This window comes from Anas platyrhynchos, chromosome Z (assembly GCF_047663525.1).
Source record: "Anas platyrhynchos isolate ZD024472 breed Pekin duck chromosome Z, IASCAAS_PekinDuck_T2T, whole genome shotgun sequence".
In the NCBI taxonomy this organism is placed as follows: Eukaryota; Metazoa; Chordata; class Aves; order Anseriformes; family Anatidae; genus Anas; species Anas platyrhynchos.
The window spans coordinates 10,898,823-10,924,335 of record NC_092621.1 but is presented as its reverse complement, the minus strand read 5'-3'; the positions used below and the strand labels follow the sequence as shown (position 1 = coordinate 10,924,335).

Here is a 25,513-nt window from a genome sequence, read left to right as displayed (position 1 = left end):
GGTCATCAACTGCAAGGAGTGCAATTTCTTATTTCTAATGACTTTGATATTGCACTCCTTGTAGTTGATGACCTAAAGTCTTGTTCAAACAGGTACTTTATCCTTAACGGACACTATGAACCAAGTGCTGTTGCTGCATAGCTTCCACATTATTAAAAGTCTGTGTTGAGGCTTCAGTATTTAATTCTCAAGAATGATAGCCTCATGCTGCTGTCAGGTGGCCTTTCCTGTTCATAAACAACTTGAGTACATTAGCTGTGATCTGATGCCCCAAAATGATGACCATAGCCCTTTGCAAATTTCCAGAGCGCATTAGGAGCAGAGGTGCTGCCTGGGCATTTCAATACAGTTTTGGTGTGATGAAGTTACTGCATACTTTGAAGGTAAAGGATAGTGTTTCACTTGTGTAGTCGCTTAGGATTCAGATTAGAAATGTGAACCCTGTTTGGCAAGCATCAGAGTATGTTACCTATTAATTCATTTCAGTTAATTCAGTAGAATAACTCTTTGTGTGGGATTGATGAGAAACAGAAGTAGGATTTTAAGAACTGAACTGTTTTCCCTTGATCTGCTCACTTGCCATTTTCTTAGAGAAAGAAGGGCAATAACTTACAAACTATTTTAGTTGAAAACTGAGGGCTATGAATGATTAAAATATGTCAGGGGAGGAAGATTGTGTGGCCCTGTAGCACTAGCAGAAATACTGTGTTATCCCTATGTTACCAAAAATCCAAAACACCCCCTCTGGTCAAAGGACTTATGAGCCTGAAGTAAGAGAAGGTAAATACACAAATGTGAAAATGCTGATTTAGAAAGATGGGTAGATAAAAAAACATTTAATAAAGGAAAGCACAGCAAGTTTTCTTCTAGTTGTCCTTAAGTTAACAATCAGGAGAAAAAGTATGGGAAATCTAGAAGCTTCTAAGCTAAATTGGGGGAAAGGCTTAATATAGATTCTTAATACACAAATTCTGAATGTATATACACATTTTTTTGCCATATCAGTAAGCTGACAAAGCATAATTTCACAGGCTTGGTGTGTAGTCGCTCTAAATGCAACTCTACTACTATTATGTCCTTGAACACATCCTAAAATTATGTAGCTTTCTATCAAGACGGATGGTTGTCCTGCCAGTTTGTTCTCAGATGGGTCAGGCTTTCAGACGCCTGTTGAGAAAAATGAAGGGAAAGTACACTGTTAATATATGAAGGCCGTTATTATTCCCTTGCATCCTGGCTGTCAGCCAGGTCTTCTCTATCAGCCTTATAAACTCAGAACTGATTAGAATACCCATGTCCATATGATTGTCCATATGACTGCTCTACCCCCTCCTTCCTCTCCACCTCTGGAGGATAAAGGCCTACCTGACTGCAGCTTTGAGACTCTGATACCAGTCATTAACATCTTGCTGGTCACTGGACATCAACAACAGCGTCTTGTGTGGGAAGGAAAGCTGAAAGACAAACAGAATGTACTTGTTCCTGGATGCTGATTTCTGCCGTTTTTTGCCAATAGTTAGGGAAGTTTAGCATTGATAATGGGGGAAGCCAGTGTCCAGACAGTACAGAGCAAGTGCCAGACTTCCAGCTACAAATGTCAGCTTGGTTTGACTTGACAAGGTAGTTTGGAAGTCGGCAATGCCAGTCTGCGTATGCTGTCCATCCGGTTTTCTGCCTTATTCCGAGCTGCCTCTAGAGGTCCTTCCACTACCACCAATGCAAATTCACACCTTAACCAAGAGTTCCTTTTCATGGCTTGCAAGGGGTGAGCCAATAGCCCCCCACGTGCTGCAACCTGGGAAGACCTGAACTTAAAACACCCACCTATGGCATTAGTCCCAGTCAGAGACCCTGCAGTCCCCAGGGAGTTAGATGCATGAGCAATGTCCGTTGTGATAATACCATCTCTCTGCTTTCTCTGTTCTTCAGTTTTCTCTCACATTCCACGATCACTAATGCTGTGTATTGCCCATCATGTGGCTGTAGGGCTATTCCCAAAACATGTTATTGGATGAGGGCATGTCAGAGTCTGATCAGACCCTCCTCATGGGACCTATGTGGAACAAGCAGCAGCCTGTACACGGTGCTCAGGAGGGCACACACCAAAGGGAAAAAAGACAGCCTACATCACCCAAAAAGGATGAGCTTTTTGCATTTACCATTGTCACCACTTGTCGTCTCAGTCCTGCTGCTGCTGAGACAGCTAGAGACTTGCTTTGCAAGCCTGACCCCCTGATGCTGCTGCCAAGAATACTTACACTGAGGAGCCCTCCCTGGCTCTGTGTGTGGCCAAACACTTTATCCACCTCACACTGGTGAAGTGGGTAGACAGCCGTGCATGCAAATTTGTTCGAGTTTAGCAGGTGAAGTGGGTGGCAGGGTTTTGTTGCAACGAAGATATCAGAAAAAAGGAAGAACATCCTGCGCTTCAGTTCTTTTCCCTTGGAAGGCACCACCAAAAGCCAGCCTTCTCGGATATACCAGCGCCCTAAGCATGGAAGGAAAATAAAGACAGTTGCCAGACAATCCTTGGCACAAGAAAAAGGATGTAAAACTACAAAAAAGAATACAATGAAGTACCCTGAGGCTACCAGGCTCTATATCCATTCCAGCCACCAGAAGGAGCTGAGCGTCAGCTGGAACCTGCTCATCAGCAACCATGACAAGCAGTGATCACCCAAAACTTTTAATATATGAGGAACAGACTCGAGTTCTTATAAAGCTAGTATGTCAATTAAGAGGATACTACTATATGCAGATCTGTTCAAAGAGGAAAAAAAACAAACTCATGTTTTCAAAATGGTATGCATACCTTTAAATTAGCATAAAATGTCGGAAAGCATACCGTAAACAGCCTTAAATTGTGTCACCCAATTGTTTGTCATTAACAGCAAAACAGAATTTAACCTAAACTTTGAACATTTATTATTTTCCCCAGTTTTGTTTGCTTGTGCATGCTAATTAAGATAAAATCATTCCAAAGATCATCTAACTATATACAGTTCTGTAGTAAACAAATAACAGAATGGAGATCACTGTAATGATAGACGCAAAGCAGACAAAATAAGGTATTAAATAAAAGGCTTGAATGGACAACTTTATTAACCTTCTCTTGTAGAATAGGGTTCAGTGTCACCTACCCATGAAATGACCTGCAATTAAATTAATTAAAAGGTAGAAAAATCAGCAGGAAAATGATAATAAAAAAAATGAAAAACCTAGATGTAGGCAGTAATAAAAGCAAAGGGCACCTACACAAAATTGAGTAATTAAAGCAATGCCTCTAACCCCAAGGATTATTGTACAAGGTGGCCATCAACTCATGGGAGTTATGAAGACACCTGCTAGTAACAAAATAATTTATAAAAATTTCAAAGCCAGAATATGGTATCTCCTGGTCTGGGAAACACTTCCCAGAAAACCTCAGCCATTTTTTTGTGCCACAGCATCTAGCTGAGCTAGTAAGTACATTTCACAGAGCAGCACAATATAAGTATGGATTGTCGTATCTGAATATGCTACAGCTACAAAATACAGAGGCAAGTGAATTGCTGCTTAGCTTACTCCACAGTAACTATGCCTCTTATCTGAATAAGAAACTGAGGGAGTGGAAAGTGAGCTGAAGGGATCAGTTCAAATTTAAAAAACAAATGAAAGGAAGGGGGCAGCAGTGTGGGACTGGAAACTGTTTCCCTCAGACTAAGTAAACTGTGATCAAATTAGCATACAGATTGAGCAGAACTGTCCTGGAAGTCTTGTGATATGGATCCACTTTCAGGACACGTAATTTAGAAAATTCTTGAGAAAGAAGGGCAGGGAAGCTAGAGATGGCAGAACAGTGTGCTATGTTAAAAGGTGATTCTAGTTAAAATAGTTTTCACCCTACATACGGAAGGCAGCAAGAAGAGCAGGGTCTCCTTACATTGGGAGCAGCAGACCTCAGTGATACCTGACTCCCAAACTCCAAACCCCTTTTCCCTGCATTTTGTCTTTTCATGTCTTCCATCCTAGTAATAGGATGCAATCTTCAAAGTTCTGCAAAAGTTAGTTTGTTCCTGCAAAAGTGAAGTTGTTGAGCTGGCTCAAAACTAGCAACACCCAGTTGCCTGACACCCTCCCTTTCCCTCCCCCCTTCCCAAACACACCCATTTTACTCCAGCTAATGGAAAACATAATCACAATTCTCTGTCTTAGAATCACAATTCTCTGTACTAGTATTAGTCCTAGTACATCTCTCAGAATATATGGAGACAAAAAAAGTAGATCTTAATCTTTCTAACAATGTCCCTCTCTGGTTTAACTATACTGGTTTATACATTTGTTTTTCCCTTGGGCTGATCTTATTAATTCTGTTACTCAAGGTAACTGAGTTATGTTTTTACTTATACACTGTCCTAATGTGTCCAGGCACCCCGACACACGCACAGTGCTTAGTATAAGCAGAGCACATCTGTGTTAGCTCTCTTTCAGCTAGCATCACCAAAAGGATTCTAAGCAGAACAGGAAACAGAATTGTAAATCAATCTGTGCATTGACTTAGCATCTTGAAGAATAATAATCCATGATAAATAGGCTTTTTTTCTACTTTCATCCCCAAATCCACCTGTAGAAAGTAAAAAGTACAACCGAATTCACAGATACCTGGAGGCACATCTTAGAAACCTTTACACGCCATGACTTCAGTGCTCCAAGTGCCGCATTGTTTCTAGATGACCTTTGCAACAGCAGCATTTATTGAGGGTGTGCAGGCATGGGTGAAGCCTGAAGTGGCCATTTCATAATTGTTCAGACCAGTCATATTTCTCATAATGTTCCATATGTAGCTTGGAGCACCTACCACCAGTCCAGGTTACCCAAAGCCCCATGCAGCCTGGCCTTGAGCATTGTCAGGGACGGGGCAGCCACAGCTTCTGTGGGCAGCCTGTTCCAGTGTCTCACTGCCCTCTGAGTAAAGAATTTCCTCCTAACATCTAATCTAGACCTACTCTCTTTTAATTTAAAGCCATCCCCCCTTGTTCTATCACACCAACCCCTGACAAGTAGTCCCTCCCCAGCTGCCCTGTAGCCCCCTTTAGGCACTGGCAGGCTGCTGTAAGGTCTCCCAAGAGCCTTCTCTCCTCCAGGCTGAACACCCCCAGCTCCCTCAGCCTGTCCCCACAGCAGATCCTGGCCTCTGGATCTGCTCTAACAGCTCCGTGTTCTTCTTGTGCTGGGGGCCCCAGAACTGGGTACAGGGTTCCAGGTGGGGTCTCATGAGAGCAGAGCAGAGGGGGACAATCCCCTCCCTGCCCTGCTGTGTTGGCACAGCCCAGGACATGGCTGGCTTGCTGGGCTGCAGGCACACATTGACAGCTTATGTCCAGCTTCTCATCAACCAACACCCCTGAGTCCTTTTCCTTGGATCTGCTCTCAATGCATTCTCTTTCCAGACCCAAGTGCAGGATCTTGCACTTGGCCTTGTTGAAGTCATGAGGCTGAGGATGCTCCGGGCATGAGGAGTGCCCAGTCACATGGGATATCCTAAAGAAACCTTGTTATCCAATTAGATGATCTTACATGCCAATGCCTGTGACTTTATATATCTCAACTATCAGCACAAATACTGATTTCTGCCACGGCTTAACCCTTTTGGTAAGAGATGTTTCTTTTCATGTATAAGGCGTGAGCAGAAGTCTAGGGAATTTGCAACTCAAAATTAAAACAAAAACAATATATCCCTCAGGAACTGAGATGAAGGTAAGCCTACCTCCAGATAAAGGCAAGCCTATCTCCAGTTAACTTAACTGAGCAGAAGAAAAGCAGAGATGTCTATAAGACCCACCTGCAGTCAACAGCTGGGTCTTCCGTCCTTTGAGGAGCTTCTGAACACGAAGTAGCTGCAGTGAATTCTCTCTCTTACGAACAATGTCCTGGACCCATTGAGATACCTCAGAAGCAGATTTCACAGTCTCTGAAACAACAGCAGGTTATCACAAATGGGCATGTACTACTGCTCATCCAACTTGCTGTGAAAAGATAGATTAAATGAGGAAGCAAATATTTTAAAACAAGTATCAGTTAACAAGTTTATTCAATAATTTCAGCAGGAGATTGCAATAGAGGACCAACCCACTAGGTTTCCCAGTCAGTCACTCTACATTTCTATTCCCTGTGTATTCTCAGGGGTACCTTCTGAGCAAGACTGTAAAGGAAAATAGTAATGCACTAGAAACCCAGATAAAGATTTTTCTTCCTGTAGAAACAGACAAAATATGCAAATTGAAATGCCAGCAAGGAAGCTAACACTGATCAAAATGCCAGCATTCACCAGAGAAATTAAAGCAGTAGCATTTACAGACAAAATCATACTTGTAAGTTTCTGGTACTCAGCACTGTCTGGGCTGGTGTTCTCCAGCAGGTCTCTCAGAAAATGCTTGTACCTAAGAGAGAAAGAGCAGTTTCATTTCACAAAGACACACCAGGAACAGCAGCATCCCCTGTTAGTGACAAAATGATGAATACTCCATCAGGAGATGGAGTACACACCTTTAAGTGGAACCAAGCAGTTTTTGTTAAGATTTCTTTGATCACATTCATTTTATGTTCAGATTTGTCAATTACATTATCCCACATATTTTATACATTTGCAAGCCTTTGGCGTTTCCTGGGGAGCTGGTAAGAACAATCTCACATATTACTTAAGTTCATGAGACTCTAGAAGTCTTTAACATTCACATAATGTCTTCAATAAAAAGACAAATTGAACTCTTTGAACTATTGTGTGTTTTTTTGTGTGTGAATAGAAGCATTCATACCATATGTTCTCTGCCCACACAAGAAAATAAAGGCATTTCAATAACTACCGGGAAACGCCTTTTTTCTTTTTTCCTCTCCAGTCTTTACCAGAAAGGATCAGATCTGTGCAAATGCTTTCTCCCAATAAAGCAAAACTATTTTCAGTCTGAAATGACAGAAGAAATACCACATGGAACAGATGTGTAAAATGGCAGAAGTCTTATGACCCGCAGCATGTGTAACAGAGTTCTGATGAAACTTCAATATGAAAGAGCTGATTAATGAAAAAATTAGACGTTCCGTTAAAAAGCCACCATTTTTCCAAACAGTTGGACAGCAACAAATATACTGCTGTTTTATGTATTCAAATGAATGATCCGAAGAATTACAGTAATAATGAGAGCTTACATTTGTATCTGCCAAGCTGATTAAAAACATTGTATAAAGCTATCTGAAAAACTGCACTATGCTCATCCCCAGTTATTTTCAAAGAAGCAAGGCTCTCAATCTCCTAATCGTGCTTTAGCACAAATAAGACCATGATTAGAGAGCAGTTACTTGACTTACAGCAGCAGCATCCAGGTTCCCAGCAAACTACCCAGGCTCTGTATCACCCTCATACCCTCCCCAAAAAAGGGTAGCCACTGAGTGCATGCAGCACTCTTCTCATGCAGTCAGCATGCCTCTTCAAAGGACACCACAAGCAGAATGCAGTAATCCAGACTGGATCTGTCCAGGCTCAGACAGCTGTGACAGGCACCAAATATGAGGAAAGCATGCAGTCAGACCCAATAACCATACATGGGGGGGGGAGTTCCCCTGACTTCATTAATCTTATCTCTCTCTAAAAGCAACCATCCACAAGAAGAGTCGCAATGCTCCACATCAGCAATGTGCACAAAAGCAAAGCAAGACCTTCTCTAGCTGAAAGCAGCACTTCCGCAGTGCTTTAGACAGCCTGCTTTTGTTTAGGTCCCAACTTCAGTCACGTATTGAGATGCCAGACAGCCTTCACTTGAATTCTACCTGACAACTAGTTGAAGATCTTAAGAGCTTAAGAGCCAGAGCTGAACACAGCTACCCCTCTGCATCATTTTCCATCCACATACACCAATTCCACTTCACAAGCACATCTTCAGGACGGTTTCACTGCAATCTATAAGCTCCAGCTTGGAGATATATGCTATTAACAAGATACTGTTATGTGCCTTTTTCCCTTCTCATGCTAACACCTTGAATTGCTTGCTTACTGTTGCAATCTCTGCAGAGGCAAAGGAAGCAAATCCTCTAGCTTCTTTCCTTGAAACTGAGGTCGAGTCTCTTGGAGCTTCTTAAAGCGTCGAAATGACTTATTTTTCCTCAGCTGCTCCTGTGTGCAGCAGAAAAGGCATATTGCTTTGAGAGTACAGAAATAAACATGCACTGACAAGAACCGCAAGTCAGGTGGTTTAAACTTCAGATACAGCTTTCAGGACTTTGAAATAAAGATCCATCTTTCTGAAATTTCTTGGGAGATAGACCATATGTGGAAAGGTAAGCGGGAAGGAAAACAATTTCATCTGAATTTCATCTGCTGTAGGAAAAAAAAAATGGGAATGAAAAAGGAAATCCCACCATTATGATACTCTTAGTGGTAGTGGGAAAGACTGGAAGACCTGGTAACTCTCCAGAAAGAGACCACTGTCCCATAGTGTTACCACTGCAAACTCTCCAGGCTTGCCAGTCAGGAAAGAGAGGGAGTTTAAACAGAACTCTCTGAGAAAGCTCTGCTTAGTGTGCGTGCACACACACTCACACACAAAACATGCTTCAAAAATTTGAAGCACTATATAGAGAGGTTCTCACTACTCTCTATTATGACCAAAAGACTGAGAGAACAGCAGCAGCCCAGAAAAAGGAAGACAACTGACCACTCCAGACACAGAATTAAGTAAAGGGAAGGATGTAGTTGTTTCAAAGAATTGAGAAACAGAAGAGAAATCAGGAAGAGTAAAGGAGATATTTACCTTCAAGGTTTTATTTGCCTGTTCCAAGTTCTCGGCATAGTGGCCATAAAGCTCCAATTTCTGACAGAAATTTTCTAACCCCAGTCCTAAATTTCCTCTCTCCAGGTGAAGCGACAGAACCCTGCGCACAAGGAGGAAAGATAGATAGGCAGGGGTACGTTATTGATACAATTTTCCCAGCTCCATTTGGTCCACTCCTATGCTGACCTTCATTTGTCAGTTTCTACCTTACACCTGGCTTCTGTTCAGAATATCTGCTTGGTGACCGGAGTGAGCTACAGAAAACAATACATAAAAATACCATACAGTAGTCTTACTGCACTTAAACCACTATGCAGAGAACAATGGGGTATCCAGATAAGTGGATGCAGATCAGCAGTTTCCTGTGTATTTCAGCAAGTGTCATCAAGGCTAGCAGTGTTAGAAGTGAATGCCTGTCTCACAAGATGTTAGCTTTATCCCCTGAAGTCTTACTTTGTCGTTCTCTCCATATCATTATGGGAGTAATTGCATCAGTCTGCTCACTTACTGGCTGGCCGAATATATGGATTCCAGGGGTCCAAATATGGTTTCCATTACAGCAGGTTTAAGCGTCCCTTTGGCCTTTAAAATTGTCACGAAGAACTAAGAAGGAAAGAGAGAGAATTTCAAACAGCTATGATTCACAGGTCACTCAAAGGTCATTCTTAGCACACAGCAGAAGCAAGAAGTTGCAGCCTAGACACTTGAGCTCCAAAAGATATCAGATATCATGGGCACCCACCTAAAATACCTATCACCAGATGTAAGCCATCTTGTTAACTTTGACTATAACTGTAAACACATGGAGCAGCACTACATTGTCTGAGTGAGTCTGTTTCGTTATTCCTAGATGCATCTGTTTTTAACAACCTGGTTCGTAATCTATCTTTGTCTCCACTGTGCTCCTATGTTTCATACATCGTAAGCATCTTAAGCCAGGTTCCCTGTACAATCAAAACTTAAAAACTTATGACTGGGTGAGGACCAAAGCCAAGGGGACAGAAAACACAAGCTAGCTGATGTTGCAGAGGAAGTAAAAGACAGAAGAAAAAAAAAAAAAAAAACACCTTTCAGCCTCCGCAATGTGAAAATGTGAAAAGCTGGCTGCTTGCTGTAGAGAAGCATCAAAGTCCTGCTCTGTGACCCTTCCCCACAACACCAGAAATAAATATGTGCTGCCTGAAGGTACCAATATACCAGAGGGGCCCAGATACTCACTGTAATCACCAAATCCAGCTGCTTGAGGTATTTGTGCTCAGTTTCCAGCAGCTCCTTGGCGGTCCGGCTGCGTTTTCTCTCCCAGCGAGCCCTCTGCTCTTCCACAACGTCTGCTCCAGCCATAAGTAGCAGGGGTGAGCCACTCATGGTGGTCTCAGAGCTGGCAAACAGAAAGATAACCACTCCTGAGAGCCAAGAGAGATGGACACACAGCAAACACGCAACCTGGGCCTTGGGGTAGGATTCTGAGCTCTGTGCTTTACTGTGGAAGGAGGGAAGCCAGTTACCAGTAATGGCCATAAACAGTTTCTTTCTGCATTCCTATTTGTGCTACAGCAGCCCTCCATCAACCAGAGGAACAGACTGCAAACAGTCGGACCAGACTGCAAACACAAGATAAGTAGTACATTACAATGTATCTGTAAGTGAATCTCAAGCATACAATCCCACCAGCTTTCCTCACCCACAAGCCACTGCTTCCTGTGCTTCATCCAACTCTTCACATATAATTCTCAATAAACCCACGGAAGTTGGTGGGTGGAAGACGTACTGTGCACAGGAGCAGAAAACAGCCCTAAAATGTTTGTTGGGGGAGGAGGATAAATGGAGGGCAAGCACGGAAAGGGAAGGCGTAGAGTGAAAGCGCACTCTTGTTCATTTTCCCCTGGAGGATCCCCCAAAAAGTGAGTGGCTTGCATTGTTATTTTCCAACAGCAGTTTGTGGTTTAGGAGATGAGCATCTGCTGTGAATCACACCATCCACAACTGGCTTCACTACTGCTCTTCTCTTCTGCAAGAGTATCACAGCTACATTAAACAGAGAAACAGCTTCTTTTATCACCTTCTCTCAGAGAAAGACGCATGCACTACCAGAGCATTGCTTAAATCTTGATCTTTCTTTTGATGAAAAGGCAGAGCAGCCTGTTGCACACCTGCCACAGCATGAAGTCTGTGGTTTCTGGGGAAGTTTGCCTCCCTGTATTGAGCTACCTTCACAAGAGTTCTGGCTCACACACTTTCAAGCTGCACTAGCACAGAAAGGTAAGTTGTCTGCGAGAAGTGAATCTGTCAAATACAGTCTTCCAGTGACACTTCAGATACCTGAATCAATAAAACAAAAGTTTTGCACAAAACCAGTATGGAGTCTCATTTAGTATGTCCACAAAAGTCCAGATAGCTGAGAGACACGCAATATTTTCTAGTAGCAAGAATTTCTCCAGAGGTTTATTCTCGCATTTTTTCAGCAAACAACCACAAGCCTAGCTGTGGCCAGGCCATTGTCAAGACCGGACACTGCTAATAGCTGGAGAAGTAGCACTAAGCTACAGCTTAGCATTAGCGTGTTGTTGCAAAGTACTCACAAAAAAAGCAGGCTAAGATGCTACCATTCAAAGAGTATTTTTAGCTAGCGTAAATTGCAGTCCCGACTGTGAACTCTTTACCTTTTGCAGCCAACTTTCTGAAAAAAGAAAACAAAACACCAGAACAACAAATCCACACCACGTTTGACCATCTCTCTATTTTAATATATTAAATTCTGTCTCTTTCAAATCTATTGGGTGAGAGTTGTCTGGAACCTCTGGGTAGACTATAAATTACTTCACATACAAGCAATCTAAGTACATCAGCTTGTTTCTTTCTCGTCAAACTCAGAATAGAAGCTATTGAATAGTTGTTTTTTTTTTTAATAGAATCAACTACTTCATGATGCGCTGCTAACATTCAGTGACGTTTCTACCTTTACTATTTATAACATCCTCAAAAAACAAAAAAAGATCTCCCTTTGTTATCTCACACCAGCCACTCTTCATATTTCTCTGAAATGTCAGCAGCCTAGTGGGTTGAATCCAAGGGCCACAAGGTCTTTGCAACCTGTCTCCAAGGACAGTGACGTTCCCAGGTGCTTGTGCTCCACACACCCCATTTTCTTACTGCTGCACCTCCACCAGCTAGGAACCTGTGGGTTTTTTTTTTTGTTGGTTTTGTTTTGTTTTTTAACCTTTAAAAGAGGTTGAGGAGTCCTGGCAGGCCATCTTGCAGTTAGGACTAATTGCGAGTCCCACGAGCTACAGAGCAGAGCATTCCTCATGCAGCTCACAGGATCCCTCGATTTGGGCTCCTTCTGTAGATTAGGGTGAGCTCGTGCCTGCCTGCAGCCCCTCTGGAACCTCTTAGAGAGCCCCTTTGTATCTGACTCCGTCCCTCGAGGGCCTGGGAAGCTGCAGTACTGTGCTACTGACCTCTTCCTGGCCTGGCCAGGACAGCACCAGGGTGAGATGCTCCAGCCTTTGCCCACTACCACCAGGCAGTATCCATCTCGGACACCTTCAGGGCACCCAAGGGTGCGTTGCTTCACACCCTCAGGCACCTCTGGGGCACCCAAGGGCTCCTCACCCTCCTCCAGCTCCCTGTTTTCACGGGTTTTGACTTGCTTGTGGTCACCTCCGTCCTTCTGCTCACCAAGAAGACAAGTCAGGAAGACTGGAAGAGGCTGCGGGAAGGCACCCCCTTGAAGAAACCTTGTGTTTCTCCACCCCACACCTTCACTTTCTGCAGACTCACAGCCCTGCGCATACCCCAGTGAAACACCACGGGTTACTCTTATCTCCACTCTCCTTCTGCTCACGGTTTGGAGCCGAAGCCCCCATTTTGACACCAGGACGGGGGCGATCCTACAGCCGAGCTGCAGCTGGCTGACAGACCCCGAGGGGCTTGGGGCCACTTTTGTCCCACAGCTCGCCCCACAGCACCCCCGGGGGCTCTCAGCGCCCCCATTCCCTCAGCGAGCCCCCGTCCCCTCATGGCTCCCGTCCCCGTCCCCCCCTCGCCTCACGCGGCCCCGCCGCCCGTTACCTGCCCCAGCCCCGCGGCCGCCGCCCCGCGTTCAAATGGCGGCCCCGCCTCACAGGGCGGCCCCGGGGCGGAGCGGTGGCAGCGGCGGGGAGGGACGAGCCGAGCCGGGACGGCTCCGGGGAGCGGGGAGCGGCATGATGCCTCCCGGGGAGCCGCAGCAGCCGGCCGGCTCGGTGGGGAACCTGGCGGCGCTGGCGGAGCTGGACGAGGCGTCGCTGCTGCAGGGGCTGCGGGAGCGGTTCCTGAGGCAGCAGGTCTACGTGAGTGCGGCCGGGGGCCGGGGCGGGGGGCCGGGGCGGCGGGGCGCTGGGCTCACGGCTCTCCCTTCTCGCCGCCAGACCGATGTGGGGGACATCCTCATCGCCCTCAACCCCTTCCAGCCCCTGCAGCTCTATGGCAGAGAGGTGAGTGGAGCGCCCCGCACTGGGAGCCCCTTCCATGGGTGGCTGGCTCCTCGCCCCTTCCCTCCTCAAGGCCCCCTTGTTTCTTCCCCACACGCAGGTCTCCGAGCAGTACCGGTGCCACGATGAGGGCTCGCTGCCTCCACACATCTTCGCCGTGGCCGACAGGGCCTACCACGCCATGCTGGGCCGCCGGGGAGCCCGTCCGCAGAGCCAGTGCATCGTCATCAGGTGAGGCGCGGGCACCAACACAGCCCTCGAGGGCACGAAGGAGCCCGGCACAGGTGGGAGACACAAGCAGGGAGCAGCTGACGGGGGCTAGGGTGCTGCCACCAGGCTCCGGCAGCAGTTGTCCCATCAGAATTTGGTACGAAGCTCATCCTGAAAGCTTCTGGTGAGTCAAAACCCATCTCCGTTCGCAGCACGTCTTTGTTCGCCATCTCGGTGCTTTCCAGGCAGGAAAGCAGATTGCAATCAAAGGTGTGTGGCAAACGAAGGTGGGTTTTGTGGAGCAACTTGGCTGCCGGTGCTGGTAACGCAGCCAAATGTGTTGGGTCTGAAGGGGTCAGTTCTGTTGGGTGTGTTGGAAAGGTTAACCAGCTCTATCGGGTTGCTTTTCTTTGACGAAAAGACTCGCAGTGTAACTTGTGTAATAAAGGTTGTAAATCATGGAGTAGACCTGTTTTTACAAGGTAGCATTTCCCAAAAATAACCGAAGAAGGAAGAAAGAAAAGAAGTTTCTTTGCTGTAAGACCGTTGAGAATCTGGTCAGGGAAAATCATATGGCCGTGGGAAGCTATATCCACAAAAAGGAAAAAACGTGAGCTCTTGTAACCCCGCAGCGTCCCCATATAATGAGCATTTCATTCCATGATGTCACTGTTGTTTTTTGCTGAAACTGGAGGGCAGCAGACAGCATCAGTGCAGAGAAAGTTTCAAAGAGCATCACCTAGCAGAGAAAGCCTCAAAACACTAGCAAACTCTCTGTTCTCGTGATGGTAGAGGATAGTTTAAATTTCATCTGAGTTGAAATGTCAATTGCTAGCTATTTGATTTAATATTTCCTGCTTTATGCGGGACTTCTGCTCACTTTCATTCAATGTGGTATGGAAAGAACTTACTGAATCACTGGTGAGCATTGTAGCGGGACTGAGAGCTGATGTTGAGTTCCAGCCCCGCTCATTTCTTTAGCTTGCAAGCCATCCATGCCTGTGCTTTACATGTAGCAATCTCAGAAACGCTAGTGGGCATGGTGGCCACAGAGTCAGTAGGTAGAAGATTTGTGCTTAGGAATGGAGAAAAGTCATAGATTGTCTCGGGAGATGGAAGACAGAACAACCTGTAGGCGTTTCCCAGGAAGAGAGCAGTCTCATTTTTTCCTGACAACAGTTTGTGGTGTCAAAGATGACAGCCTGAGCTACTGCCATGCATCTTGCAATTCTATTAACCAGTCTGTGCTACTATAACAGGAAGTTCATGGTTTTACTATCTGCAAGTGGTAAAACAGTTGGTAATGAGATTACCTGGTTCGAGCAAAGTTTGGGTGATGAGGTGGAAGTTCTTCCTGTTAGATCACAGTTTATCAGAACAGCATGGGGATGCACTATGTTCTACTGTTCTTTGTGCTTCAGGTGCCTTCTGGTGAGAAATACCCATCTATAGCCAGGCATGAACCTTTATGCTTTTCACTGGGAAGCAAATATTGCCTTCCTGCCCATCGTGTTCTCTATTTGGTCTCTCTTGGTCTCCCCAACTTCCTCTCGGAGCTCTGGATGTCAGGTTTCAGAGGTTACAAGTGATGTTGAACACAACAGCTGCCCCCAGGTGATAAAAGCTCGTTGCAACCAAGTTGTCCTGTGCTGCAAATTCTACTGGCTTGTCTTTCCTTCCCACTGATGTTATTCACAGCCTCAGTATGCTGTGGTGCAACACGTGGGTCTCTGGGAGATGACTTTGCTTTTTTTTTCACAGCCTTGGGCAGTTACACACCCACAGCTGGAGAGTGTGTTTACAGGCCCTGGCAGATTTACTGCTCTTGCTGGAGTGTGCAGGAGTGAGCTTGAACTGCGGGAGTATTGACAGACAGTGCTTCTGTGGAAGAAGGAAGTCACTGAAAAAGATCATCTTATATATTAGGCAGGGGTTCTGTCTGGATTGCTTATTTCTCAACTAGAAAGTGGTTTTGTTTGTCTGTATTCAGATAATGATGGCCTGATCGGTGCTTGTGATCAGGTAGGTATCTGTCATAGAATTTGAGGTATTCAGCAGCCTATGATACGTAGCTGATCACAAGCCTCGAGTCACTGGGAGCTACTGAGCAGAGAAGCCACACCTGATACTCAAAGGTCTTACGTGTAAACAGAGACCTGCCCTCATAAATACCTGCAGAATTTCCTACTTTTTTTTTTTTTTTTTTTTACTGCATATGCTGCATGTGTTTTCTGCCAATATGATGCCATCAGTCAAGGACACATTGACTCTACATTTCCCCCTCCCAGTAGTCGGGAAGCTGTGCTTTCCAAGTGCTACTTGTTTGTCTTAGAGGTGGAGGTGCTGGGCGTATGTGATGCCAGGATGACGTGCAACGCTGCTGCTGTAGGTGTGACGGCAGCGCTGCAGAGGTAGACCAGCTTTATCAACAGGCTGCAGCGTGTGTATGTGTAAAGAGCCCAAGATTTGAGATCGTTGCAGAATTGCATGATCAGTACTCAGTTCTGGATAAAAGATGGATGGGGCAAATCTCTTTGTAGAAAGAAAAAGCTGTCAACCTCAGCATATGTGGAGGAGTCAGAACACTTTTGAAGGAGGTGTTCTCCAGAGCTTAGGTATGTTTTCAGGAAGAAGGAGATCAAATTGACTGTCCTGTGCACTCTACCCAGAAGTGACAGCTTGGAGTACGTCTGTACTCCCTGGAAGATGGAGAAAAATTCTTCTGGGGGGGTATCAGAACCTTATGGAACCCACTATTTGTATTCATACGCAGCATAACTGAAAAAGTTGTTTAGCTCTTGGATTGCAGATCACTCTCCCAAACGATGGGGCACCAAGACATGAGGGTTAGAGCGTTTGTACTTTATGGCTGCTGGACTTCCCTTTATTTTTTTCTTGGCAGTGGAGAAAGCGGTGCAGGGAAAACAGAGAGTACAAAGCTACTGTTGCAGCACATAATGAACCTATGCAAAGGCAACTCACAGCTGGAGCAGCAGATCCTTCAGGTAGGTCATTGCCGGGTGGTGCTTGCAGATGCAGAAGCAACATTACTGCAGGGCAGCTTGCACGAGGCACCAGAAGCCTCCTGATGAATCACCACTGGAAACGGCAGCAAATCATAAGACACATTATAAGAAAATAATGGGTAAGGATGATGAAACTGCTGACCACAAGTTAGCAGAGTTGGTAGGGTCAGTAATTCTGTTTGCTGGGAATGTAGTGGTTTGATTCTTAAATGGCAGAAAACTATTGTGATCGTTTAGCATGTTTGCTGTTACAAGGGATTAGGGGCTTTTTCTCTGAATCATTTCCTGTTTGAGGTAGAGCAGGGAGTTTTATTGGAAGAATGAAGTCTTGATTTAATGAAACACAGAGATGGAGAATCCACACAGCCTTCAGTAACCTCTCATTGGCTTGTTATACTTACTGTCAGGCACATACATGCTAACTGTCTGACTTAATCTTTTCTATTTTCATATACTTTTGCTAGCTGATTTTGAAACATGTTTGTCTCTGGTCTTAAGTATTTCCACTTGACTTGCTCCCCGAGGAGTTTTTATTTTGAGCAAATCATATCCTAGCCTTCCATCTGATAGATTAAGTGGAATAAGTTCTTGGACTGTTTCATTTTAAAGCCTGTGTTTCAGGTTTCTTGTAGACTCAAATAAATTGTTCTGTATTGTTGCATATTATTTCAGTTTAGTGACATCTGTGGTAGATCTGAGGTGAATGCCTGGGCTGTGTTCTCTCTTGTAGGAGCATGACATTTCTATGCCTGCTGGTTCTGCTTAGGGCTGGCACAGGCCGTACTGCTGAGCTGTTTCTGACTTTAGCAGGTTTAAGAAGCAGGATAGCTGTGTTTGCTCAACATTGTGCCAGGCCTGATGAGCCCTGATGGGCTTGATTGGCAATGCTTGTAACCAGCCTGTATTTGTTCTATTAACAACAAAGTTTACATCAGTTCAGGTGAAGTGCCACTGGAGCATGTAGAGGTGACTGTGAAGAGTCATTTTCACTGTAGTCATCTTACTTGGTTCCTGTAGATATATTCAAAGACTAGGTTAGCTCTTTGGGGATTAACTGTGTCACACTGTAAAGCTGTGTTCTGCAGGTTACCCAGCAGGTGCCCCAAGTCACCATTCTTCCAGCCAGCAGGCATTCTTTGCTCAATTATGGAAAAATTGTCATTTGAACTTGTTTGTATATGGTTTGCCAGGCTGGTCTTACTGTTCTCTTAGTTTCTTTGTAATTCACTGTCCTGATCCTTATGCTGGCTACAAATGTCATTAGGTAATTTATCATGATTACATTCAGTAAGTGCCATATTTACTTCGCTTATTGCTATAGTTTAGCAGTAAATTATCTAGCAGTGCCACATCAGATGCACTGGAGAAGTTTGTTATACCAACAATGTCTTTTAACAAATAAGTGGATGGTCTTACTGAGAGCAAGTAAGACCATAATTCAGTTCAATTGTGCTTATTTTCAGTAATTTCATGCTGCTTATGCTTTGTCATATTTGGCTCTTGCAGGTTTTTTTTCCAAGATATGAGAAAATAAGTGCATATGGGCAGAGTGGTTCTTATTCCATTGAAACAGTAAATAGCAAATGCTGAAGTTAAGCTTTTTCAAACAAGTTGGATTGAGTCACTTAATTTGAAGAGTGCTTGTTCTATCTGTATACCTCTTACAGGTAAATCCATTGCTTGAAGCTTTTGGCAATGCCCAGACTGTGATGAATGACAACAGTAGCCGCTTTGGAAAATACATACAGCTGCGTTTCCAGAACAATACAGGTAAAGTCAAGAGCAATATTTGAAATTACTGCTCGGGGGGATGGTTAGGCACTGGAGGGAATGGACTGAGTAGCCAGAACTTAAGGAGGGTGAAATTTCATTACCTGATTCTCTGTGGAAATCGTATGCAAGTAAGAAAAGTAACAACAGTAATCATGGCTTTAAGATGGGTCTGGATGCTGTGGGAGTTTGGGAAGGATATGGGAATGATGGTGCAGGTGAGGTATCAGTAATGCTCAGTGGTGCCTGAAGTTTTGGTTGTTTTTAAAGGAGGTGAGCAGATTTAATATGGGAAGCATGGAGAAGCCCACTTCCAGAGTGATGGGCAGCCTAGAGGGTGTCGTACACACGTACACAAGATAGTTATTTTAGACAACTCCATGCTCCTGTCACTAAAGTAGAGATGTGGGGCAGCTCAGTCAGCCTGATGTCTCCAAGTGCAAAGTTTACCCTGTTGCCTTCTTGTGTGCAGTGCGAGGTGCAAAGCTGAGTGAATATTTGTTAGAGAAGTCACGGGTAGTGCAACACGATACTGGCGAGAGGAATTTTCATATCTTCTACTACATGTTTGCTGGACTGTCTTCAGAAGAAAAGGAGATGTATGGGCTGTTGGATCCTTCACTCTACAGGTACTTCCAACCCTGGTTTAGTCTTCATGGTGGGGGGTAGAAGGGGAAGCAGCAAAACGGAGCCTATTATTCTGCCAGTGGGGGTAGAGCGTGATACAGGTAAACAACTGAATGGAAGCAAGAGTGGGGTCTGAATGGAACTACATGAAGAGATCTTATGGATTATCATGAAAACTGGTAGGTCTGTAGTCTCTTCTTTGTTGCATCACCTTGGAAAAGTTTCCTTGCCTTTCACATCTTCACTGCTGCTGACCTGCTTTGTTTGTTTGGGGTAGGACTGACTTGCTATGCTGATTGCATGATGATTTTGTATGGGGTATGCACTTTCTCAGGTACATAAGTGGACAGTTTGGTACAGAGGACGTAGCTCAGCGCTGGAAGCAGAAATACCAAGAGGTGTGCAATGCCCTTGACATGGTGGGCTTCCAAGAACAGGTCAGTTTGGGGATCTCTATGTTTCTGAGTTTTCTATGGTGTTTCCAAACTACCTGAATCTCAGACTTTGTGTAGAGCCTTTTCCCACAGGCTGCCCGTGCCTTTCCTTCACCTCTTCACCATCTGGGTACTCCATGTGTTGTATGTTATATAGTAGTAGGTTTTCAGTCACCCCTCTTGTGTGTTTTAGGAACAAGTGGACATGCAGGCAATCTTGGCTGGTGTATTGTCTCTGGGCAACGTGACCTTCGAGCCTCCAGAGAGCAATGGGTCTCTAAAAATGAGTGAAGCCTCCCGGGGATGGCTGAAGGCTGCAGCGGTGAGTCCCAAGAAGAGCTGACAGACACCTCAAAGATATGATGCTGGTCCCCACTGGCAGTGTAATTGCAGGAGCTGCTCCTGCCAGAGATGGCAGAGGATGTTTCTGCCTGTTAGTACGAGGACTTCTGAAGAAAAAATTGTTTTCAAGTATGGCCCCATGCCTGCCTTTGTGTTTATTGCTATGTGGTCAATCCAAAGAGACAATTTCCAGCTTCTCATTCTTGTTTATCTAGGACCAGTGTTTTGCATGTGTTGATATTACATGTGCCTTGTTGACTTCACATAATGTAAAGTTTTTAAAAATCAAATTCCTTATGTTACTAAGTGTAATGCACTGGAGAAATTCGGGTTTGCAGTTCCTGAACACTAGCTTTGTACTTTAACACAAATCCTGGCCACTTTAACTGCTATTATTTTTGTTGATAGTCCTGAATTAAACTTTCTACTACCTTGCGTAAAATTGTTATCAGATTAAAAATTATATATTCCCCAGGACTGTCCCATTTCTACGGTATGGGATGCATACATTATACCACTTTGTTAACAATATGGAACAAAAAAATGTAGTATATTTGTGTTTTTTCTCTGTCTTTTGATTTTGTCTCTTTGAAAGCCCAGCAACCTTGGTTTTGTGTTTCACTCTCATCTCCTTGCCTGTATTCCTCCTACACCATACCTGAAACAACCACATACATCTGTTCAGCAGCCAACTTCTTTCTGCCTGTCTTTTTAAAACCTGCTCCTTGTTTTTGTTTTTTTTTTTTTTTCCCACAGGAGGGGAATTCCTGTCAGAGTAATTACTGAGGAGTTCAGTTATATCTGTTTGTTTCCTGGTTCTTTTGGGTTCACGTGACTGATGTCTGCTGCAGCTCAGACACCTCAGCACTATGCACAGTCACCTTGGTGTGGTGCTATTCAATAAGTCATTAAACCATTCAGTAGGGACTGGTGTGGCTCCCAGAGAATGTGACAGGTGACAGCACTGGGAGATCAAAATGGAAAGTAGAGGGAGTGCAAGAGTGATCTTACTGCACGGGATAACACACATCTCAGAGCATGCATTTGACAGGTGCTGCAAGATGTTAACAGTAATGCTTATTATACAGTTTAGCTCAAAGGCCTTAACTGAAGTCATGGCCCCATTGTAATGGGTGTTCTACAGACATATATACAATCCCCATATGTAGAATATAGGTTCGGTATTGACTCCTCATCTGTTTCTTCTCTCCCAGGGTCAGTTTGGAGTCCAGGAGGATGAACTATTGAAATGCCTCATTTGCACAATGTCAGTGACCCGAGGAGAGCAGATTCAGCGTTTTCACACCCAGCAGCAGGCAGAAGGTAAGAAACATAATTAATTACAGATGTGCTGGCTTTAAAGACTGACTCATATTTGATGGAAGGGCGCCCCTACAGATGTGCAATATCCTGGGAACAAGGATGTCTGTCTGTGACACTTCCTCATGCCATTTGCACAGAGGCAAGTATCTGCTCAGTTTCAGATACTTGTTTCACTCAAGTTTCAGTGCGTATCTGCTCAGTTTCTTACTGATGCCTAGGACTATGAATGCTGCTTTTGTTTGACCTCCAGAAGACTGCAGAGGTTAAATGAGAAATGAAAGAATTATCCTTGCTTTCTCTGTGATTCAGCCTAGAAGAAAACTGTAATTGTCTGCGAAAGAGAGAGGAAGGCTACTGCTGCAGAGTGCTGACAGTGTGCAGAGCTTTAGGTAATAGTTGGAGAAATAACTGAGAGAATCAGTGAGATGGCGCAGTTTCATGGAAGGAGTTAGATGAAAGGGAAGCATGTTAAAGTAACAATTGCATTTATTATTTTCCCTTTCAATAAGAAAAAATATAATAATACAAGATAATCTTCACAAAAAGGTTCAGTTAAAAGATTTTTTTAAAATCAACATAAAATCCCAGCTTTTCTAGATTATTTCTTAAAAAATGGACAAAAAAAAGTGAAAACAGAGAATTATCTATTTATGTTTCCCAAATTTCTTCTCCTACATCTATCTAGGCAATAAAATAACATCTTTCAGGAGGTGCCTGTTGATTTAGTCTCCCTCTTCTTACAATATCAGCAAATTTTTCATAACTTGTATCTTCCTCTTGCCCACTGTGTTTCAACACTTTTGGTAACAGCTATCAGCTAGGAGAAATTTCAAGTGTTTGCAGCAGAACCATTCAATTTCCTAAGAACAACTTGTATCCTCTAGCTTGTTTAATCTTGACAGGATCCTCACCCATTTGATGAGCAGCAGGGAAAGCAAGTCTCTGGATATTCTAAAAAGTGTGGATGAACATTTTCCATTGTATATGGTATCACAAGTTCCCTAGTATGCCATGTCTGATCTTGTAGAAAGATTGTGAAGACTTCAGACTGGAAGAGCTCTCTGTGAGCTTGCAGAAGGCTGGGATGATCAGGCAGATACCTAATGTTTAGCTGTTCTTTAAAATAGCTTCATAAAGCACAAGACGTTGTTACTAGAGGTGAACGTATTGAGCCAGCTTGTGTGCCATATTCCCTACTCTCCTCAGAACCCTTCAGTGTATTTTTCTCTCTGTGCAGATGCTCGGGACTCCATTGCAAAGGTGGCATATGGCCGAGTATTTGGCTGGATTGTTTCCAAGATCAATGAGCTGTTGGCTGAGAACGTGGATCCTGAAGTAGAGCTGAGGGAGATAGGTGAGTTCTGCCTTCTTTGCTCCTTCTGTCCTCAAACATGCATTCCTCAGCCATGACGAAGGATAGATGCCATGTGAGCTGTTGAAGGGATTGTATGTAGGGCTCCAGTTTCAAAAGCACAATTGTGCTGGAGATGCTAGTGAGCAGCATGAAGTCTGTAGTTCTAGTAATCTGAAGCAACTGTGAGTCTGCAGTTTGGGGCACTCTGGCTTTGCAGAGGAGCTGGGGGTTGGAGTGGGTCTTCTCCAAACTGGTTGTCCAAAAGGAGTTATAGGAGGGCTGCCACTAGCTACTTGGCCAGGGGTTCGTGTGCCACAAGAGCTGTGTGATAGGAGATCTGGTTGTGTGTTGGGGTCTGCAGGCTCCATGGTGTGCTCATTTCCCCTCTTTTAGGTATCTTGGATATTTTTGGGTTTGAAAACTTTGCAGTGAATCGTTTCGAACAGCTCTGCATAAACTTGGCCAATGAGCAGCTGCAGCACTTCTTCAACCATGTAAGTATGCTGTGGGTGATCTCTCCTTGAGGCAGGGAAAGCAGAACACTGATCTACCTAGCATATGAAGGAGAACTTGGTAGAAAACAGGTCTGTTGCCTAGAAGGCAACAGCAGGGTTGAAAGCAGCAGCCTTCTCTGCTGTGGCAGAAGAGCCAATGGTACAGGGAGAGTATGATTAGAAAGATCAAGCAATAACCAGAGTTGGCAGAGCAGGGATGCTTAGACTCTGAGAAGTGCTTTAGCTCTATGCAGCACCACCAGTGAGTGACAAACTCATGGATGAGCATGCAGAACAGTGGCTTCATCTTGGGCCTCTGATGCCATGGGTAAGAGAGCCATGCCTCTGTCCTCTGCTCAAGGTCAGAAGGAAGATGTTCAGGATTGTCTAACTAAGTTTGCTGGGGGCTCTAACCTCTGTTTTCTCTGTCCCAGCACATTTTCCAGCTGGAGCAGGCTGCCTACAGGGCGGAAGAACTGTCTTGGGAGACTATCACATTCAACAATAACGAACCTATTCTGGTGAGTGAGAGAGGACTGATGGAACAGAGTTGCTCCATTCAGCCAAGACATGAGTGTTGCTCTTGCAATCTCACAAGGAGGAGATGCATTTGGGAAAGACCTTTTCAAAGGGTGGTGTAGGTGACAGTGGATACCCTGTACTGCTTTAGGTATATATAATCTCTCTCTCTTTTTCTCTACAGAATCTGCTCCTGGCCAAGCCACTTGGGCTGCTGTCCCTTCTGGATGAGCAGAGTGCGTTCCCTCAGGTATACATGGGATATGGGACAGAAAAAATGATGTGGGGAATGTAACAATAAGTCTGTAGGCTGAAGAGAAAACTCTGTGTAGGTGTGTGAAATAGCAAGGTGAGTAGAGGGGTCCCTATGTGTATCTGATGGAACAGGACAGTCATATCAGGGACAGTCCAATAATAATGGCAACCCTGTGGAGAGTCAGAGAGAGCACGAAACTGCTGCAGAGCCAAGGCTACTTCCAGTACTTTGTTTTGCTTCCTTATGCCCTGATCATGTCTCTGTTGCAGCCGTATAATTTGATTATGAAATCTGCTTTCTTGCAGGCAACTGATAAGACATTTGTGGATAAGCTAAACAGCAGTTTTAAAGGGAATTTACACTTCCAGCCGGCCCGAGGACGTGTTTTGGGCTTCAGCATCATTCACTATGCTGGGAAGGTAGGTACGGTTTGTGGGAAGAATGCTGTCATAGTGTAGGAAGGGGGGAAATGAGATGCTTGACAAATAAGGCTTTGAATTCCCTGGGAGCTGCCTCCTAGGATTCCTTGGAAGCTCTTTAGAAGTGGGACTTCCTCTGGGAAGCATATGGCATTAAAAGAATCTGTCACATTCATCATCAGTCTATTGGAGCTGAAATCTTAGTCCTTTAGAAAGAAAAAGCCCTACATCCACAGCCCTGGAGGCAAGTCTGATGGCTTTGCCTTAACCTGTTGTTGTCCAGACTGCGGCTGTCAGTATTGCAAACACTGAGGAACACAGTGAGAGCAACCAGGTAATCAATATTTTGATGGAGGCACTTATTAATATGCATAGTTGTTAATTAAGCAGATAGGTTTTTAGGACTATTTCATGTAGCCTTACTGCTACAGCTTTGAAAGCATTGGCCCAAATACATCAAATTGATTTGACCTAATTTTTGGAGCAGGGTCAAAGATGAAAATCAGGTCATTCTAATATGTAATTTAGTAATCTGAGCTGTTGACTATGTTGTTACTTGTGACATTCATTATTACAAACATTAACACTAGCATAGAAAGGGGAGTGGCAAACCGGAGATGAGAAAGGAAGGGAGCAAGAGAAACATTACAGACAGGATGGCAGCCTTTTCAAAAGGAAGAGGGTTTAAGCAAGGAAAAGAGTGAAGCATTAACCAAAAGCAAATGAGACTTCAAAATCAAGGAAAGCTGAACAAGAAAAGGTAAATGTCTCAGTGTTGTTGTCTCCTGTGGTTCTTATGCCCTTCTAATGCATCTGAAGGGGATATATGTGCTCTAACAGAACTCACCTTCAGGCCACTGTGCATTCTGATTAACAGTTGCTCCTGGCAAGCTGTGGAGGTGGCTTTCACAGCAAGCTTGTGAGCACCACTGCCCTTTTCCCTAGGTACAATACACTGCTGATGGCTTTCTAGAGAAGAACAGAGACACCTTGCCAGCTAATGTCCGTGGGCTCTTCATCAACAGCATCACCCCCTTGCTCAGTATGCTGTTCACAGGCAAGTCCCTCTGTTGTTATAGGGAGTCTAACATGAATTGTGGTCCTCCTTGGCAAGAGCTAAGTGTAGGGATGAGTCTTGTGTGCTACAAATGTTTTTCAGAGCTGACAGCCTCAGTGAGATTCTGGGAAGGCTGCAGCCTGGAGTAGGGCTGCTGGCGTATACGGAGCTGTCTGAGCTGTTCTTTTCCCCTTGGTACATGGGCATTATAGCAGGAACATCCAGAGGGGTTCCTCCTGTGGAATTGAAGGAATGTTGCATATACATAGTTCTGACCACAGGCCTGACCATCTTTACAGCCACTAGTTACAGCCGAGCCTGGTCTTTCCAGGCATCCAGGTTTTGGTTGATTGCTGTCTTTGCTGCAGCAGGATGTTAGTCTTCCTGTCAGCAATACCTCCTGAGATCG

The 25,513-nt window shown here is 44.5% G+C and overlaps 2 protein-coding genes across 7 annotated transcripts in view; one reads left to right on the top strand and one right to left on the bottom strand.

Annotated features, from left to right (window-relative positions):
• Positions 1 to 819: 819 nt before the first annotated feature.
• ARHGEF39 (Rho guanine nucleotide exchange factor 39) lies at positions 820 to 13,005 on the bottom strand. 5 transcript variants are annotated; one of them, XM_038170390.2, is made up of 10 exons: positions 12,873 to 13,005; positions 10,020 to 10,179; positions 9,310 to 9,404; positions 8,781 to 8,901; positions 8,025 to 8,143; positions 6,349 to 6,419; positions 5,822 to 5,950; positions 2,259 to 2,488; positions 1,366 to 1,454; positions 820 to 1,167 (listed from the first exon to the last, which is right to left on the bottom strand). In XM_038170390.2, the coding sequence occupies exons 2-10, from the start codon at positions 10,164 to 10,166 to the stop codon at positions 1,152 to 1,154; spliced, it is 1,017 nt and encodes a 338-aa protein (XP_038026318.1). In that variant the 5' UTR covers positions 10,167 to 10,179; positions 12,873 to 13,005; the 3' UTR covers positions 820 to 1,151. The 5 variants fall into 5 exon arrangements, with proteins under 5 accessions (XP_038026318.1, XP_071886975.1, XP_071886976.1 ...); XM_072030874.1 differs by lacking the exon at positions 12,873 to 13,005 and adding an exon at positions 12,596 to 12,712 and having other exon boundaries at positions 1,006 to 1,167; XM_072030875.1 differs by lacking the exon at positions 12,873 to 13,005 and adding an exon at positions 12,414 to 12,436 and having other exon boundaries at positions 1,006 to 1,167.
• LOC101800581 (myosin-IIIb) overlaps positions 12,879 to 25,513 on the top strand; it is a 26,792-nt gene continuing 14,157 nt past the window's right edge. For both annotated transcript variants that reach the window (XM_038170383.2, XM_038170384.2), the window contains exons 1-15: positions 12,879 to 13,132; positions 13,211 to 13,276; positions 13,374 to 13,504; positions 16,386 to 16,488; positions 18,177 to 18,279; positions 18,752 to 18,908; positions 19,241 to 19,343; positions 19,534 to 19,662; positions 20,897 to 21,005; positions 22,243 to 22,359; positions 22,753 to 22,853; positions 23,288 to 23,374; positions 23,557 to 23,622; positions 23,934 to 24,047; positions 24,993 to 25,104. In XM_038170383.2, the coding sequence (XP_038026311.1) occupies positions 12,908 to 13,132; positions 13,211 to 13,276; positions 13,374 to 13,504; positions 16,386 to 16,488; positions 18,177 to 18,279; positions 18,752 to 18,908; positions 19,241 to 19,343; positions 19,534 to 19,662; positions 20,897 to 21,005; positions 22,243 to 22,359; positions 22,753 to 22,853; positions 23,288 to 23,374; positions 23,557 to 23,622; positions 23,934 to 24,047; positions 24,993 to 25,104 (1,723 nt within the window). In that variant the 5' untranslated portion in view covers positions 12,879 to 12,907. The remainder of the gene's footprint in view (positions 13,133 to 13,210; positions 13,277 to 13,373; positions 13,505 to 16,385; positions 16,489 to 18,176; positions 18,280 to 18,751; positions 18,909 to 19,240; positions 19,344 to 19,533; positions 19,663 to 20,896; positions 21,006 to 22,242; positions 22,360 to 22,752; positions 22,854 to 23,287; positions 23,375 to 23,556; positions 23,623 to 23,933; positions 24,048 to 24,992; positions 25,105 to 25,513) is intronic.